The sequence below is a fragment of the Lytechinus variegatus genome, chromosome 12 (assembly GCF_018143015.1).
Source record: "Lytechinus variegatus isolate NC3 chromosome 12, Lvar_3.0, whole genome shotgun sequence".
In the NCBI taxonomy this organism is placed as follows: domain Eukaryota; kingdom Metazoa; phylum Echinodermata; class Echinoidea; order Temnopleuroida; family Toxopneustidae; genus Lytechinus; species Lytechinus variegatus.
The window spans coordinates 14,434,390-14,453,392 of NC_054751.1; the positions used below are offsets into that span (position 1 = coordinate 14,434,390).

At 34.7% G+C, this 19,003-nt stretch overlaps 1 protein-coding gene across 2 annotated transcripts in view; it reads right to left on the reverse strand.

Annotated features, from left to right (window-relative positions):
- The window catches only part of LOC121424693 (disintegrin and metalloproteinase domain-containing protein 12-like), a 109,450-nt gene that overhangs the window by 47,168 nt on the left and 43,279 nt on the right, over positions 1 to 19,003 (reverse strand). For both annotated transcript variants that reach the window (XM_041620438.1, XM_041620439.1), the window contains exons 3-6: positions 12,609 to 12,685; positions 6,787 to 6,865; positions 6,110 to 6,186; positions 2,113 to 2,222 (exon numbers count right to left, since the gene is read on the reverse strand). In XM_041620438.1, coding sequence (XP_041476372.1) covers positions 2,113 to 2,222; positions 6,110 to 6,186; positions 6,787 to 6,865; positions 12,609 to 12,685 — 343 coding nt within the window. The remainder of the gene's footprint in view (positions 1 to 2,112; positions 2,223 to 6,109; positions 6,187 to 6,786; positions 6,866 to 12,608; positions 12,686 to 19,003) is intronic.

Below are 19,003 nucleotides of genomic sequence, written 5' to 3' on the forward strand. Positions count from 1 at the left end.
CATATCTCTCCCTCATTTATCCCTCCTTTCCAATCCAGCTAAAATATCAGATGCATTTCTGTCCCATTTATAATCATCAAATGACTCATCAATTCATACTCTGTCTCTCTCTTTGAATTACATACTTTAATAACTGATTTGAGTTGTTGATTTGTTTTTCTCTTGTAAGTTATTAAATTTCTATACTGTTCCTTCTCAGTTCTATGAAATTATTTTTTTTATTAAAAAGGGACAAATTCATATAGATTGCTTCAGAAATAAAGCTATCATATTTATTATCTTATTCATCCTGGAAGGCAAATTATGTAAAAAAAATTAAAATGCATCATATTTTCTTGCTACATCAAAATTTCAATGTAATGAACGGATTATTGAGTCACACATTTTAATTTATGAGTAATTAGCCACATATTGCTTTTAAAAAATCAATAGGAAATTTGCTATTAATTGACTTGAGTGTTAATATTGCAAATTTCCTTTGAATCATGCTGTTCTTCTCTACCTTTAACTGCAGTATCTAATTTCATAATATGATACTTTTTCTAATCATAAAGTGTTTTACTATTCTTACAGAGGAAAAAGAATGGTTCATAACATAAAAAGGAAAAATATTTATATCCTCTCACAAAGTGGGAAATCTTATTTTCTTTGTATCTAGAGATTTTTCGGTGGTTTTTAGGGGGATACGCATATCTGCACCGTATGTTATACAATCCTCTCTCAATATTTGGCTAAATAGAAATATCTCTTACGACTTGACTGACATTTCCATTTTTGGTTATTCCTCACATATCATATATCCTTCCATCTCTTAACCTTTCCTTTTATAGCAGCAATCCATGCTCTTGAAGAAAAAAAAAAGGGTAGCCCACACAATGTCCGAAGATAACTTCACGGTGCTGCAACCCGCAGCCTTTTGACGTCAGGACTGATATCCTCTCGTGATTACTGCATGTTAATAATCCTCGCTGTTTTGGGTTGGTTAAAGTTCATCAAGATGACTGTCAGGAGTTTTAAATCGTGATGTCATGATATCATTCGCACTCAAAATTGTGACAACTTGAAAGTCAGAGATGTCATGACCTTTTTTTCCTCTCTTCTTCAATTCTGAAGATTCTTGGAGTATTATAGTACCAGGGACCAGCGGGTGCACAACACTGGGTGTTCCAACATCCTGCTCTTTCATGAAGTTTAGTTTTAAGGAGCATCTAGGTTGTGACTATACTATTCACAAGACCAAAATTAGCGTCCTTTCCGATGGACACTGTTTCCCAACTGCATTCACACCAGGGGGGTGTTTCATAAAGCTGTTCGTAAGATACGAATGACTTTACGCACGACTGGTGATCTTATCTTGTGCTATGTGATATCCCTATGTAATTGAGTTACATGACCTAAGACCATGTTCCAGTCGTGCGTTAAGTCGTTCGTAACTTTACGAACAGCTTTATGAAACACCCACCTGCACTGAATACAGCAGTGAGGCACGCTTACACAGAACACTATAGCATCAGTGCCCCGATGCATCAAAGATACCATTATAGTATCTTTGCCATCCAACGGTAACTACCATGGTAACAATTCAAAACAGCCAATCAGAATCAAGGATATCAAGGAAGTTACCATTGGACGGCATGGTTACTATAACGCTAACTTTTACGCAACCGGGCCCGGGTTTTGATAGGTGTTTCTTAGCATGAGCTGGACTCGAACCAGCTCATGTTGGGATCGGGCGGCTCTATCCCACTCAGCTATCATATCACCTCCACATTTGAAAGACTGTTCACACTCTAATGGCTGTACAGAATAATAGTGATCCCTTATGGCAACACGTACTATTATATCCTAAAGCCGGGATAATTGCTAAGTGCGCTGGCAGTGTCATATCTGAGAGTCATGAGTAATATACCGTACAAATGCAATGATTTTAATATATAAACTGCCAATTTAAGGTAAATATTTGATGGCTAGATGAACACTCAAACTACCTTGAACAAAGCCCTGAATAATTATTTTAGGTGTGAAAGGGGCAATAGCATCCAATCATTCACATGAGGGGGGGGGCTGGACAAACATCATCTCTCTTCAAGTTTAAGTTTCTAGAGTGCTTACCCCATGTTTTCTTGTCACGCCTATCCTGCGGTCTGTAGACGAGGTGTTCTTCGTCCGCCTCGAGTAGTGGTTCGATATAATAACTATCACCATCTGCCGTGAACACTCCACTGTTTTCGAGAGGAAAAACAAAGATGGAAGAGAAAAAATACTTTATTTACAAACCACCAAAAATCAATCTATCTATCTATCTGTCTGTCTGTCTATCTATATATCCATCCATCCATTCACCTATTTCTCTCTATGTATACATCTTGGGAGATGCAAGCTCTGATTTGGTATGTAGAATAAGAATTTAATCAATAACAAAAAATTATGTAGACAAAAGTTTTATACAAATTTTCAACCATAGGCCTTCCTCAAGTATTTCTAGAGTCTCTTTACGTTTCTATCTGCATATTTATCTCTGTATATCTTTGCACCTGTGGGATCTTTGTCTTTCCTTTTTTTTTCATTGCACCCTCTTCATGAAACATTAATGAGTTCAAAGTCTGTACTTGACGTACCACACTTATCCAGTCGATGGTTTTAAAACTACTGGAGAACTCCTACACCCTTCATTAGACTTGGTAATTTGCAATGGCTACCATCTATCTTTAAGCTCTTAAAGCCGGACATGACAGACATGTATCAAAGCCCTCCGGGTGTAAAATAAAAAGAAAATCTATCCCCTATCATTGCCCTGTCTATATGTCGTTAACTCCCAGGGGTATTTTACAAAAAGAGTTAAATGTGACTTAAAGTCAATCTAAGCCAGACATGACTTAGGGTGTGTTTATGCTTCCATTGCGAGGACAGAATCAGTGTTTTCAAACGTCGATTCAAAATGCAGATTGTAAACGTGGTTCTGGGAGTGCTGTTTATGCTTAACTTTTAAGAGGCGAAATTACGATCACCAGCTGGCTTAGCATCGTAATTTCCATTGAGCAGGAAAGCGAGGTCAAATTGGGCACGCCTTTTTTCCGAGTGTTGTTATTACGTAGAGATAACATGGAGCAATGCGACTGTATTTGCCCGCGGATTTTCATCTCACCGGAAGCATGTACCAAATGACGTCATTTAAACACGTTTACGATCGTGGTTCTTTTTACACTTCCCCAGAAAGCCTGATTCTGGTCAAACGACGTTTACAAACATACCTTTTTGTGAGTTTACGATCAGCGTTTAAATGAAAGTAAGCATGAACGCAACCGTGTTTTGGATTAATCTTGTTTGGAAACGCTGATTCTGGCCTTTAAAGTGGAAGCATAAACACGGCCTTAAATGAATCAACATCCAATGGTTGTGGAATCAAAGAGAAATCTACATCTTATCCCATCATAGCCTTGTCTTTCACAAAGAGTTACAGGACAAGTCCACCCCAACAAAAAGTTGATTCATGTAAAGAGAGGAAAATCCAACAAGCATAACACTGAAAATTTCTTCAAAATCGGATATAAAATAAGAAAGTTATGACATATTAAAGTTTTGCTTAATTACACAAAACAGTTATATGCACATCCTGATCGGTATGCAAATGAAGAGACTGATTACATCATCCACTCACTATTTCTTTTGCAATTTTTGTAAGAAACAAAAAAAACAAAAACACGCTCAAAGCAGACATTTTTATGAATTTAAAATGTGGATGAATTCGGTGAGGAATCCCAATAAAAGTATTCTCCAAAATAATATAGAGTTTTGAAATGCTGAGGTAACATTTTCACAACCCTCCTATGAATAATGCAGCGCTCGTTGAGTCATAAGTTTTCTCTGCTTCCTTCGATTTCTTTAAATCACCTTTTTTTTCTTTAATACTGCCAGGTACATTGCACTCACTGCTTTTCCCTTACTGGCCTCCTTGTGACTCATGTTAAAGTGTGCACAATCCCTTTTCTCCAGAAATTTGGGATAAATTCAATACCTTGATTTTTCCCTTTTTTGGGGTCTTTATAAAACTAATCTGAAAATACAATAATCCTCAGGCTGTAATACACAGATTTGCTTTTTGTGATGGATTGCAAATATGAAACAGCAATCCTGATTGGTTCATTATACAGTAGCTTAAACAAAAGGAAAATGTAACATTGATCTTGATTAGGGATTGATTGGAAACAGCGGATATGTTGCGTAAGCTTTCCTGGCAAAACATTCAAATTCTAAGGAAGAAAGGGGCGTATAGACGAGGTGACTAAAACGGTGCATCAGTGATCAAGTTTGGAAATCGTTAGTTGGCAAGTTTTACTATTGTTTCCACAACTGTCAAATATCAATGATCATGAACACTATTAATCTTCATGTGACAAAAGGAATATTTTACGAGGAATACATGAATAATCTGAAATGGGATACTACACTATGTTCTTGTTAAAGTATCCAGATGTATTGGTATCTTATTTAAGCTCAAATACTATCTAATTATGCTTTATTGTCATTATATAATACACTTGTATAACCATATCTATCATTCTGTGTAAGTGTTTGGGTTAATTGTGCTAAGCTGAAAATAAATACCTCATTTAAATTACAGAAAAGAGCTTTACTAATTTGCACAAACAACCATTACCTTGCCCATTCTGCTCCTCTCTTCATTAAACTTAAATTTTTGAACATCTCTGCTTTATATCTGCACCACACAACAGGTGCTAGGGTACTTGTATTTTCATAACCTCCTTTCGTAAAACACTTCAACTTTATCTTCTACAAATCTCAATATTCACAAATACAATACGAGAAATCGATCTAATTTTCTTCATTGGAAGGTTTTATTTACATATGAAGAAAAATCTCCATGACGTAATCTACTAATAAATTTGGAATTCATTACCAAATCATTTTATTCTTTTTAATAACCAAAAATCATTCAAGAAGCATGTACCGCACATTTATTGCAGTTTTACCAGATCCCCCCTTCTATTTTCGATGTTCCTCTGACTGATATTTCTTTAAAGCTTGTTATGTTTTCTTTATTTTTAATCTTTTTTATTATTATCTATAATATAATACTTTGTATTGCGTACATGTATAAGGGAACTTATTTTACAGGGCCACATTGCCTTATTTTAGTTTTCCTCTTTCATTATCAACTGCTATTTTTCTTTTATTTTTTACCCTTTCTTTCTTCTCGATTGAAAGGCATTGTAATGACACTGTAATTTCATTAAATGTATTTTATTTGTATCAAATTGTATATAAATGCATTCATTATATTATATTGTAATGGTCTGGTTTTTGTGTGAATATGAAATAAAAGACCAAACAAAAATCCAAACAAAAAAATATCAAATGCAAAAGTCAGTGCATTTGAATTAGTCCTCTATCTCAAAAGACTTCTTACTGCTCATGCACAGTTCCAACTATGAAAGAGTTTATTTACCCCCCTTTTCTACCTCACATGACTCATCCAACATGTCTTTTTAATAATCCCTCTTGGGTCAAAAAAAAAAAAAACTTTGGACACATTTCTTTATTACCTTTTTACTTGTGTAAAGAGGGGTGCACATAAACCTTCAGGTATCATAAGGACATTGATAGCAGAAGGACATTGGTGTATATATCATTCAATATGGTGTTTAAATGGCGTTGTAACCCTAAATAAATAGATGAAGCGGACACTCTTCCCATTGCAAAGGTGCTGTTAATGCAATACACTGTACATGAATTATTCATGCCCATGCTGGCTCCTCTGTGAAATGACGCATCTGGTCACTTAATATATAAAACGTGAAATTGCCAGGAATGGGTTCTGTTTCATAAAACTTTCACCAATAACAAATGGATAAATCAATTACAAAATGTGATCTAATATTGAATGAGATAATATCAGGAATTGTTTCCGTTTCATGAAACTTCTCACCAATATCAACTTGTTCATCGATTACAAATATGCTCTTGAATGGTAAAATGGCAATGGTTGAAGTAGCTTCCAACAGTTGCTGTTAATATTTCATTGATAACATGGATTTGTGAAACATATCCCCTAGATATACATGCATAAATTGAATATAAAGTTGCTTACCTGATTCCATTACAAGTACTGAGTGCGACCGATGACACGTTAGCTTCTCTTACTTCTCCATGATAGTAACAGTGATGCTACATTAACACGAATAAATAAGCGTTGCATTCAATCAAATTTCTTAGGCAAGAATTTCAACAAAAATAACAAATCAAACACAAACCCAAACACTCTGGCTTTTAATTGTTTAAAATACAAGTAACTTTACCTAAGTTTATTCTCTTCAAACCTCAGAAATTTGTTAAACTAAGGCAAAATTTGACATAGAAGATGTTATTAACACATGTTTTACAAAGTCCGATCAGATGTAATACTTCATTTTTTTCTATTTAGTTGATTAATCAACTTTTGGAAGGTTGAGTCTGCTCAAAATATTCCCAGACTTAAAAGTGCATGTTCTTGATATATAGTGCCTTATCATTTATAAAAACCTGATTATTCAAAAAGAAACCTTCATATCATTGTTTTTATCCACATGATTATGATCCTAATTACGATCATTATTTGACAAAGCTGGAGCAAAAAAAGGCACATGACATAGTATAGAATATAAACATTGTACACAAACTACACACTCATTCATTCATCACTCATAAGTGCCCCTGAATAGGATCAAGAGGGGATTTCCCTTATGACATCATATGGGACTTCCCCCTAAATCTTCATTCATAACTTACATGTGGGTGTGGCTTCCTTGTGACAGCTTCACCATCATGTGCATATGACATCTCAATGTATCTTGCTGGAAATAAGCCCCTGTCAGAAATGAGAAAAAATATGAATTTAACAATTATATAAAATTTCAGTTTATCCTTTTTTTTTCTTCAGGAAGAGGAAAGAATTTTTACCATCTCCTTTAGAAAATTAAAACATTAATGACCAATAAAATTTTCATAGGTTTTAGTTAGGGGAGGTGTCAAGATAATATGTGTTTTGTGGCAAGTACATGTAGGTATTCGTATTTTGTTGAGATTTTTGAGTAATTTCTGTGATCTTCCATTTGAAAAGCCACTTTCAAAAGCCATTTCTGTGAATTCCGTACGTTTTCCGCAATCGCGGCGCGGAAAATCACTGTCATGTCCCTACAAACTAATGGGTGTTATTGACAACAAGAGAAAGGTTATCGATATTGCTCAGTGGCAAAAAACATGCGATTATCAAAAAGACTAGTGAAAAAGAGGTTATCGATAACAGCACAAGGAGGGGGAGATGATCTAAAGTTGATATCCATTTTTTCTCCTTTGGATTATAACAAACAATATATTTAAATGACACAGACATCCCTTTTCTAATCTCCTCCCTTCCTTTTTCTCCCTTATTTTTCTCCTTTCTTCCTTACACACTTTAAATCACTCCATTTGTATGAAAGAGGAAAAACAAAAATGAGGATTTGGAATAACTTTAGTAGCTAGAAAAGTGTGGAGATGCTTCAGAGAGAAATAAATCACACAATCTTTTTGTAGGTTAGTAATCAATATTTGTCACTTAGTTTTTCTAAAAATTCTGCATAAAATCAAGTTGATTCTATTGAGGTAGACAATTCTTCAGTCATTGAACTCTCTATAGAGAGAGGTATGAAGAATATTTGATTTATCTTGCGGCTTCTACCACATGATTTGTGGTAAAGTACAAACAACACAAAGCATGTTCAATCATATCTCATGTCAACGTTTCAAAGCGTTTTTTGCCGTATGACATTTGTCTAATTTAACATCGATGGTGATTCCCCCAGAAATTCTAACTCTGCTTTTGAGCAGTGTATTCTTTAATCCAACATCACGAACATATTGTGGCATGTAATCAAATGGAAACCAACTACTGTAGAAAATTTGTGACTTAATTATAAACATGACAGACTGAGAACACTAATGTGTTCATGAGGTTCTGGTTATTTCATTCTTTTTTCTTTATTTATTTTGTATTTATTTATTTTTTTTGGGGGGGGGAGTTGTTTGTGTTACAATTACATGAAAATTGCAAGACCTGAACCATGTTTTAACAATGAGAATATGTATTTAAAAAATCATAACAGGGGTATGGGTTTTGCTTGCATGTAACCTACAAAAAGGTACGTATAATACACCACAGACACTCTGGTGTTCAAATTTAACACAAACCTGTTACAGTATGACAACATTAAAGAAGTGCTGTGACAACACATTCATTTAGGCTTACACTAAATAGATGTTTAACACCATAAAGTGTTCGAACAAATCGGTTTGATTATAATCTAGCGTTGTGTCAACACTTCTCTTGTGTGGTGATACATAAATACTGTCTAGTGTTGGCAGCAAGTGTTTTGCAGTGTTATACTGACTGTCTCGGTGATATCCTGAAGCCTAGCAATCATTGTAGAACCCTTTTTTTACAATTGCTTGCAATGACTAGTGTATAATCAACTGTAAAAATTAAGCATACAATTGATTGCTAACCTTTGTGTCACAGAACCCTGGATACAAAATCTGCTTTTGGAAAATAAATGCAAATTCAGAATTGTACTGAATCTGACTTATTGACACAAACGTAACTTTCCACACATAAGTGTATGGAGATTACAAAGAAGTGTAAGTCTGAAATTAAAGGGGGGTAAGACCTTTTTTATTAAAATACAAATTTGTGGTTAAGTATCCAGTTGGGAGTCAACTTTCTTGCAGCGCCCCAATATCATCAATTTGGGGTCCTATATGCTTGATTTGCAATTGAATGTGTTTCTTGTAACGCTCCGGAAGTCCTTATTTTAAATATGAAATTATTACAATAAACTTGACAACTTTTCAAAATAATTCAATTATCAAAAGTATGTTTGCCTTGTTTTGAAACATACAAATAACACCACTAAATCATCCCAGTATCATCCCAATGATAATGAATAATGGAAAACCATTAAAAACACTATAATGCATGATCTAATTTATCTGAAGTTTTTTTCTTCACATTATTGTTTTATCAACAACACTCTAAGTAAAGTAAAGTGAGACAATATAAATATTTCCCTTGCGGTCTTTGCATAATATCAAATGCCTGGGAGTCTCTATAGGTATATGGACTAAACCTCAATTCTAAAATTGGAAACACCAGACTTAATTAAGTATCGCTCTCTCCAAGCAAGTTTCCCTCCCCGCTGGGGAATTGGGAGTGACTAAAAACGATACTTTTCCTGATTAAATTTATCTCTAACCTTCCCCTATAAAAAAAACTTTTCCCAATGCACTCACACCGATTGAAAGTTGGGCTCAAAAACATAATTTAGTTTGAACATGTGAGTTGAACCCAAGTCAGACTGTTCCACACTTGGCAAAATGTGGATGCGTTCACACCAGTTTATCTGTTAAAAATCTTTGGTGCAAACTGATGTTCATATCCATGTAAATATACATGTAGCTAATAATTTCTAATATGACTAGGCCCATAGAATACTGCTGCAACATCAACGTTTCATTTTATTGCCCGAAGTCTATACGTATCGCTGAAAAACTCATCTGAAAGTGAATGCTATTTACCCTGATTGTAGGCCGAAGGTAAATGTCGAAAGAAGATACTTAGTGTGAATGAGGTTCAAGATATTTTTGAGTTATTAGAAAAGACCTTTCATCAAGTTAAAGGTATTGTATAACTTTGTGAGCAGCTGATTTAAAAAATTCTCAAACCAAGATGAAACATGTGTACAAGTGCATGTATACCCTGAAAACAACCATTATTGAGAATGGAAAGCTAAAACTACAAGGCAAACCCCGATTTTGTAAATAGGCGTCTTATAGACACCTAAATAGTACACATAAGTGTATGGGATGAAATTAAGATGGTGTTTCCGGTCACTTTATATTTCAATTTTTGAAGCACTAAATAATTATTTTCGAACGCAATTTTTTCTGGGCTTCACTTTTGTAACATATCACAGACACAGGTGACAAGTGTGACCTTCTAGCTCAGATTTTTTAAAAGTCAAACCAATGTTAACCAATCACTTTAATATAAGTTTCCAGAAATGGATAGAGTGGAGACATGGAAAAGGAAGAATCAGAGGGATTTCTCAAGGTGCAAAACACTAAATGTAAAAGAGGTTCAGGATAATGTTTACTTTTAACTAAGGAGTACCCATGCATCAAGTTACATAGGATACATTTCCAAGTATGAATGGAGTCATAGCAAGGAAGAAGATGAATCAGATGTATTTCTGGTGGCAAAAAAAATCACTTCAAGGCATCCCAGTTCTAATGTAATTTAACATTCTACATCTATTCCCAATCATGACAGATGAAAAGAATATGTGCCCCAAAAGATTTAACAGGAAGTTGTCTTCAGTAGGTAGTTTACCCCCCCCCCCCTCCACCGAAGACTGATGGTCAGGGGGTGTATGATGTCTGAGCAAGAATAAAGGACTCCACGTTAATCTTGAAGGAATCATAAAAGGAATCTCTTATAGTTCATATATCAATTATGATTTAGTACTAGAGGATTGTTTTATGATTAAAATTTATGGTCAAAGTGGGGGCCCAATTTTCTACATGGTCAGGATATTTGATAAAATAAATAAATACTGACCGAAAGAAATCAGCCACAATCAAAAGTTTATTTTTTTCAAAAAGAGTAGTCAGATACCCCTTTCATAAACCCAATTATGCGGCTAATAGCAGCATAATTTGGTTGTAAAATCGGAGAAGGACCAGAGTTATCCCCATTATTTTGATGCTGCAATTATCCGCATAATAGCAGCATCGGGACCAGATTTTGACTTTATGAAGGCATTTCGAAAGTAATGCGGATAATTGCCATGGAGCGGTCACAAGGTCACCCTTTTCCAACGCAACTGCATTGGAGGGGGTGTGTGCAGTTGCCATGACGATTATCTTCCTTTTTCAGGACGGGCGCTCGTAAAAATAGTGCGGATTATTTTCGGAGTTTATAAACACAATTTTTATTGAATTATCCGCATTACTCTTAGGCGGCTAATTGGAGGATAGGTTTATGAAAGGGGTATGAAAAAAATCATTCCCAATGCATTCACATCTCATGTAGATAGTGTGTAAGCTGAAAGAGAAGTGAAGAGCATTTATTAATTTGCTGGACTAAATATGTTGTAAATATGGAAGGATAAAAATCAGATTTTGATTTCTTGATCTGTCCATGGACATTCTAGAGATCAAATTTGTGTCAAGAAAAATATGCATCATTAGTAACATAACAAGAATAATTGTTTCATGTTTCGTCATTTTCAGATTTAATGAAAAAGGATTTTGCTTAATATGGATATACACAAGTGGAGTCTATGTAACAAGGCAGGCATATAACACCTTTTCATTGAAATATCTTTGAAGCATAATATGTGAAACTAAAATATATCACAGAATATGAAATCGAGAAATAAAGTAAAGGCCCACACTGCCCGAGCGTTGTTGGAGCGGAAGGGAAAGAGTCGAATTTCGCTCCCAAAATTGGGGGAAAAAATCAGGAAAAAAAATCGAAATAAAAAATGGTGAATGGTAGCGAGCAGTGATGATTTTTTTTCTGCGCTTCACGACCGCTCCAACAACGCTCGGGAGGTGTGACCAGGCCTTAAGGTCCTTTCCTGCATGAGAGTGAGACATATTCCTGGAGTTCAAAGAGATCCTGACAAAGCTGAAAAAACATGCTAATCGTAAATAATCTCTCTTTAGCATTGAAGCCAAGGTTTGATGAATTATGAAAGCTCCGATTACAGATTAGAAATTAATCTTCATTTTAATCTCTGCCTAATCCTAATCCTAGCTGACATTCTGTATTTTGATGAAGATAAATCAGTTGAGGTTAAAGCCAAAGATTTCTACCAAAGCAAAGGCAGAAGTGATACATGTAACCACTGACTCTAATAATACTTTTCATGTATAATTCATTTAGAGTTTTCAAAACCCACAAAATTAGTTAAGGAATATGAGATTTAACCTATAATACCCTATCAAAAAAATCTTGAAAAATGATTGTAAAATGAGCTTTGAGGAATTGACATTATAGAGCATGATTTCTCCTTTTTAGAGAGAGGGGGTGGAAGAGGTGAGTCAGCTGTGAATAGTGACCAGCCCAATATCAAATTTAGATTTAAACCTTGTTGATTTAGATATAAATTTAAAGATTTGAATTTAAATCTTTTGAGATTCAAAATAATTCAAAATTCTGCTGGTTATTATTCACAGCAAATCTGGGTTTATTTTAAATCCTTGTAATTTAGAGTCTGCTTATTTCATTGTGCAAATTTTCATGGTTGCATATTAGATGCCACAAATTATCACTTTCATAATTACATACATGTACATAAATGCATGCAGCCTTTTGAAAGAAATTCACATGATTCTTCCTAACACAAGCATGCATATTCTTCACAAAACTTTTTGACACTTTCATTCTATTCACTGCAGTCCCAGTATTCTTGCTAATGTAATTTCAATTTGTGCATGAAACTATGTTGGGCAAAAATTGGATTTACCTACTTGTGATAACTGCATTTTAATTAGTGAAATACACTTACTCATTTAGCCTGACATCAAGAGTAAATTGTTTTCCAAAAGCTGATAGAACAAATGATGTTTCTCTCATGTGACCATCCTGTGAAAACAAACAAACCAATTAAGGAAATTTAATTAACACATGGTAGGCTTATATCAATTACAATTAAATGCATTGTGGGAAAATATGAAGGTATAATGTAAACACTTGGTCCTTCGCATGCACCTACTCACCACAGATCAAACAAACTTTTATTTCTATAAGATTTATAATGACCCCATCCAGTCTCTACTTTTCTCCCTTCCACTTGCATTTAGTTTTTTGCATTTTGCATATCAATTAATACATCACCTTCGTCACTCTCAGTTCCCTTCCCTTTATTCAGGCACTAAATTTCATTGATTCAGAATAAATCCAGACAAGCTTTGAATAGTGACCAATTAAAAACTGGAATTAGATTAAATCTGTATAGATTGGGATTTTATTCCTTTGAGATTAAAAAATAAATACATTTATGATTAAAATTAAATCCAAATTTTGACTGTTCATAGCTGATATGTATTCAATTAAATTCAGTCGAACAGAGTGCAAGCTTTTCCTTCAAGGTGGAATGAGCAAACATTTTGGTCAACCCGTACAGCATCGTCCTACATCTGTGAGAGCGTCCCCGACAATGAAAGTGGAAAAGGAAAATCTGTAACAAAGATTCTATATCGTCTGCTAAGGCAATTATTCACCGAATCCCCAATTTCGGTATTGCCACTAATGGGATGGAAACGGTAATGGGTCGCTCATATTCATTACAGTTCCTGGACATGATGAGAATACAACATCATATTTGCTGTAGTTCAATGGGTCTCCCTCAGCTAACACAAATGACAGCCGCACCCCCCCCCCTTGAAGACAAAAAAAAAACTGAAATCAGTTCCGTAATTTAAAGAGGAAAAGATTTATGTTTACATAGTTTTCAAAAATGAAATATTTGATAATAAGAAAAATATATAACAGAAATACGTAATTTTCATTACTTGGATAATATTACTAATATGAAATGTTAATAAATTACATACATAGCAATAGTCTTACCTCAAAATAAAAAATACAGTTTCTTTCTTTTTTATCTCCTTATCTCTGTTATCATACTTAGTCACCAATAATAGAAGTTTTCAACAGAAAACTAATTCTCGTGTTCTGTTGTTTCAGTGCATTATTAACCTAGTCAAAATAAATGTGGATGATATTTACATTTTTATTCATTTATTCTCGAATGATCAACTTCAGAATAATGCAGAAATAATGCAGAAACATCAATAAACATTGTGTTTACTGATTCTGAAATAATCTGAATTATGTTTTAAGGATGCTTTGTCTATTGCATTAAGATGACATCTCTGATGCACCTATAAGTATAATGCAGACGATAGCTCACCAGCATCAAAATAATTCCAATCATTCTGGTCCTCCCCTGACATTACTTTTTATTTAGTAGTTCTTTTATCTGCATTATCTGAATTCTTCACAGGCTAAAATTCATTGACAATGGCTGAAATACAGAGCACAGAAACCTAAAAAAAGAATATTGCCATATTTTACATTGATTGAAGAATAACAATGAGCTTGATGTATGCTCAAGAATATACAGGAGATAACAGTCTTTAATATGAAACCAAAACACCCTGAAAAGGATGACCCTGGTGACCTCACGGAGACAAGACAACTCGGGGATATCAGCAATCATCGCTTCTGTTTGATAGAACTCCGGATATGAGACACAGACAGTTCTTTTACTCCGGGGTTTCCCTGACATGAGCACAAAGCTCTCAAAACAAAAATGCAAGTTTTCAAAATCCCTCCAAACACTGCTATTATGATAAGCCAAGTTACTGAGTCCATTTTCATTTGAATATGGAAAATCAGTTTTGATTTTGACTTTCTTCAGAATAGATCAAAATGATTACATTACCTATTCTGAAATAATGTAACATTATAAAAAAAAACAAGTCAACTCTGCAGAGTACTGAAAATGCAGACAGGGAAGAACACAATGACCCATATAGGTTTTGGGATAGGTACAATTTTACTCTTCTCTCAAAATGCCCATTCACCCACCCCCCCCCCCCATTTAGACCCTACCCTTCCCCCTCCACAACAGTCTTCTCTCTCCCCTCCTAGACCCTTTCCAAGCATCCTCTATTTCGCTACTCCCTTTCTCCCCCTCCCCTCTCTATTTTCCCTCTCCCTCTCATCTCTCTCTGATGCTTTCGGTATTTCTGTCTTTCTCTCTCTCCTTCCCTCCCTCCCCACCCCCCTCTCATTCTTATCAACCCCAACCCTGCCTCTCCCTGATATACTTCACTACTTTCAAAACCTTGTTCATTGCAAAAATATCAAAAAATAATTCCACTCTAAAGGTGTCTTAAGCATTTCATTTCCTTCAACGCTCCTGGCTGAACACTAGAGTTTGAATTGGATGGCTTCCCTCAAGATTGAAGTTGTAATCCAGTATTTTGAGAGATTCTCTGTCTGATAAGAATACTTCTAAATGATTAGAAGATACAATGGCCATGAATATTCCATCTTCCTCTTTCACAAATCTGCACATCAAACGATTTATAGATACAATGGCGTGAATATTCCATCTTCTTCCTTCACAAATCTCAACATCCTCATTCTAAGTACATACATGAATAATATTTTGCAGAGACTATCTATTGGTGAAATAATGTATCATGCTGTAACGATTCAATTGTTTCTAAATTCCAATGCAGAAAAAGTTTCAAAAGGAAATTAAGGATTTTATTCAAAGGTACACATCACACATATACATGTACTTTTCGATTCTCCCCCTTTTTTTTGGGGGGGTGGGGTGTTTAAATATCAAGGCTGTCCCAAAAGGAATGACTCCATCAAAATCAGAAAGTTGTTCTTTGTAATGTTTTGTTTAATTTCATAAAACAGTTACTGTAGTAGCAAAAGAAAGTGTAAATGGCAACTATTTTGTATTTTGCTATCATGCACATTTTGATAAGTCTATAATATGAAAAAAAATCAAATAGTTTAATTTTGTACATGTAGATCAAATATCATATGGGGGCATGGTGGTCTTGTGGTTATGAATCTCGTCTTTCAATCTGAGGGGCTTGAGTTCGAATCGTAGCAAGGAGCTTCAAACACATCCTAGCCATGGCATATTTTCCTTCAGCAAGAAATTTACCCACATTGTGCTGCACTCAACCCAGGTGAGGTGATTGGGTACCCTGCAAGATTAATTCCTTGAATGCACCAAGCGCCTATAGCAGCTGGAGCTACAGTCGGGGTAATACATAGTGCGCCAATGAATACGAATCTACATGTAGATAATCGGCGCCTCATGAATGTTATATTATTATTAAGCTAAATTAAAGGAAATATCAAATGTTCATGGAACAGACAAACAATGTTCTACATTACAAAAGAATAAAATAAATTTCATTATCAATAAAGCATTTTGTAATACCAAAGAATAAGTGTCTGATATCATCACATCAGCTTCCCCTTGCATAATGCACATTAAATTTGGTGCAATTAACTGATCTACTGATATCTGTAAATATGACTACTTTTTTTATTTTACACCCAATGATTATATGAAATTTCACATTATGCTCGTTGCATTTATCTGTTTTTCAAATCAACTTGGTGTTGGAGTACATGTACACTAGGCATTTAACGAGGTTATCATTTACAGGTATAACAAAACTCTGAAAATGAAAAAAAGTAGAGTTTTCGAATATAATTTTTGTCATGTAAATGCCCCTCTATACTGATCAATATGATTTCCCTTGACATGACCTCAAGTTGTAACCAACATCCTGCGACAAGAAGCTTGGTAATCAATCACAGGGCTGAGTTTTACCATTAATTATACACAATAATCAATGAAGTCAATTGTTCAAATCATCCCTGCGATCAATCGCTAAGCTTTGTATTGCGGGAGGCCATGCTATTCTGGCTCTCATCCATTCTCCTTATTCTGAGAGCTGTATGGAATTGGAATCCCATGACAAATTAAACTGAAATGTATGATACACTGCATGGAAAAACAAGGGACTAGAAATCTTAACTTAATCTTAACAACACAAAAATTGTTATGTCTACTGGTTCTTTGAAAACAAATCGAGTGAACGCTGAAATTTTTCAATCAAGAAGGAAGGCGGCAAAGTAGTTTATTAAGTGTTTTTACTTTCTGATGTTTATTAAATATCTTGTTATCCACAAGGCAAGCACAGGTTGATTGATACTAATTCCTTAATGAATTGTGTAGCAACTATAATAGATATTTTTAAAACAAATTTTTTTGCCCCAGTTTGAGAATTGTCAAGGATTGCCTAAAGATATTAAAAGGTCTTTGAAAGGTAAAAATTACTTTCGAGATTCTTACATCATGATGTGAAATTGATGAGGGATCAAAAACCAGTAGTCATGAAAAGATGAGAAATGTTGCTATGTAGGTAGGTGTTTTTTTTTTCAAGGCATTTTAAAAAACACTTTCCTGATGTGTTCATAGTGTCTGTTATCCCAGTACATTTGAGTCAACTTGTAAATAATGGCTTACCAAAACATTACAAAAAGTTTGGACATTATTACAAATAGTAATAATAATCAGAAAAATGTGAATCAAACAACCATATTTCATACAGTTTGGAAAGCAAGAATTATTTGTTTCTAGATTCTTAATTGGGTCCTGAGTGAGCCATGTTACATAAAAGTTACTATTATGGTATTTTTTATATCTAATGCTAACTACCACGGTAACGATGATCAACAGGCAAGCAAAATCAAGGATTCCATAAAATTTACTTTTGTAAATTTGGCAGAATTACTGTAATGGAAACTTTTAAGCAACGGGCCCAGGTCTTCAGGTGTATAATTTTCCATTAAAACATGATTGTGTATTACATGTACAAGTACATGATTATTAAAAATGGGAATAACTACATGACCAATGCCTTTAAAACCACTTTCCTTGAACAAGAAACTCTGGATACACATCTGGTAAAACATTCAACTGCGAAGGAGAGCTATCATGTTAAGTACAAGGCCACATCATGTCTTACTTTTTATTTGAAAAAAAGCATCTGTTTTCTGAATCTTTATTGTTTCCTGTCATAAGTTATGTTCAATGGTATACAGTAGGCCTATTTTACAGCTACATGTACATATTTATGAGCTGCCCAGAATCATGCTTCGAAAAGTGTTTTTGTGAATACAGCACATTATACGCATATCCTCTAGAAAGACGCAACAGTATAAATTCAATTATTTAATGATTATCATCATTTCATTTCACAACACAGGCCAGCAATGCCTGGGCTAAAAGAAATTGCACTGAATGCATTCACGAGGAATGGCCTAAGAATACAACTCTGGTTTTGATTGTTCCAATATCGTTAAATATTTTGGTAAAGAGCTTAAAAACATCATCATAATTTGCAAAGCTCATTCAATTTTTAACCATGTAAATTATATATATTTCATCATAAATTAGATTCAGATGAAGCATACATGGTTTTGTCTTTAGTGATTGAAAGGCATTGGAAATAATCACTAGTTCTTCCATATAGGAACAGGTACAATGGACCCCATGCCTGGACCCTGATTCACAAAACTTGCTATCAATGGCAAGTGGCATGCTTTTGTTATAAGCTATGGAAATAGCCCCATTTGATTGGCCAAGGGCAAATGTATTATGAATTTCTAGAATGTGTTGACCGGTAGAGAAGTCTCATGAAAGATGGCCCTGATTCTTGAAGGAGGGGTGGACGGAGAGGATATTGATGGAAATGAAGTTAGCACGCAGGAAATCGTGTCTGATTACCTGTTTCACCAAACACACCAATCTCTTCAAGATATCATCCTCGCACCTCAAATAGAGTGGTGTTGAGATACAGGTCCATGCCTCAGGAATATAGGGTTCTGTCTAGGTCATCCGTCCTGGTGTGTAATACAGGACGGGTCATCTTGTAGTGGTCAAAACAACCATGGTCAAACATGCAGGTGTACAGGTGTGCGTCAGTCAAGTGTATAATCATTTGACACATTGAGAGCAGATAACACTATTGAATATTCCCTTCCCCTCACATGAGGCTTTTAAGTTTTATATGTATGATGGAGTCCTATTATTAATTTCAATTTATATGTTAGGTAGTTTAAAATGCTTGAAAAAACATTTTTTACATTGAAAATGACTGCAGTGGTGCTCCTGACTTTATTTCATCTAAGATATACATGTAGGGTTAGGTTTGCAATAGGATAAGGTATACAATGTAATGTTAAATCTAAGGTTGAAGTTGGCCATTCCATTAGTGTGTGGAATTTACTAAGGAGCAATTGTCACAGGAGCAAATGTCATGGAACCGACTGAAATACATAGCATTT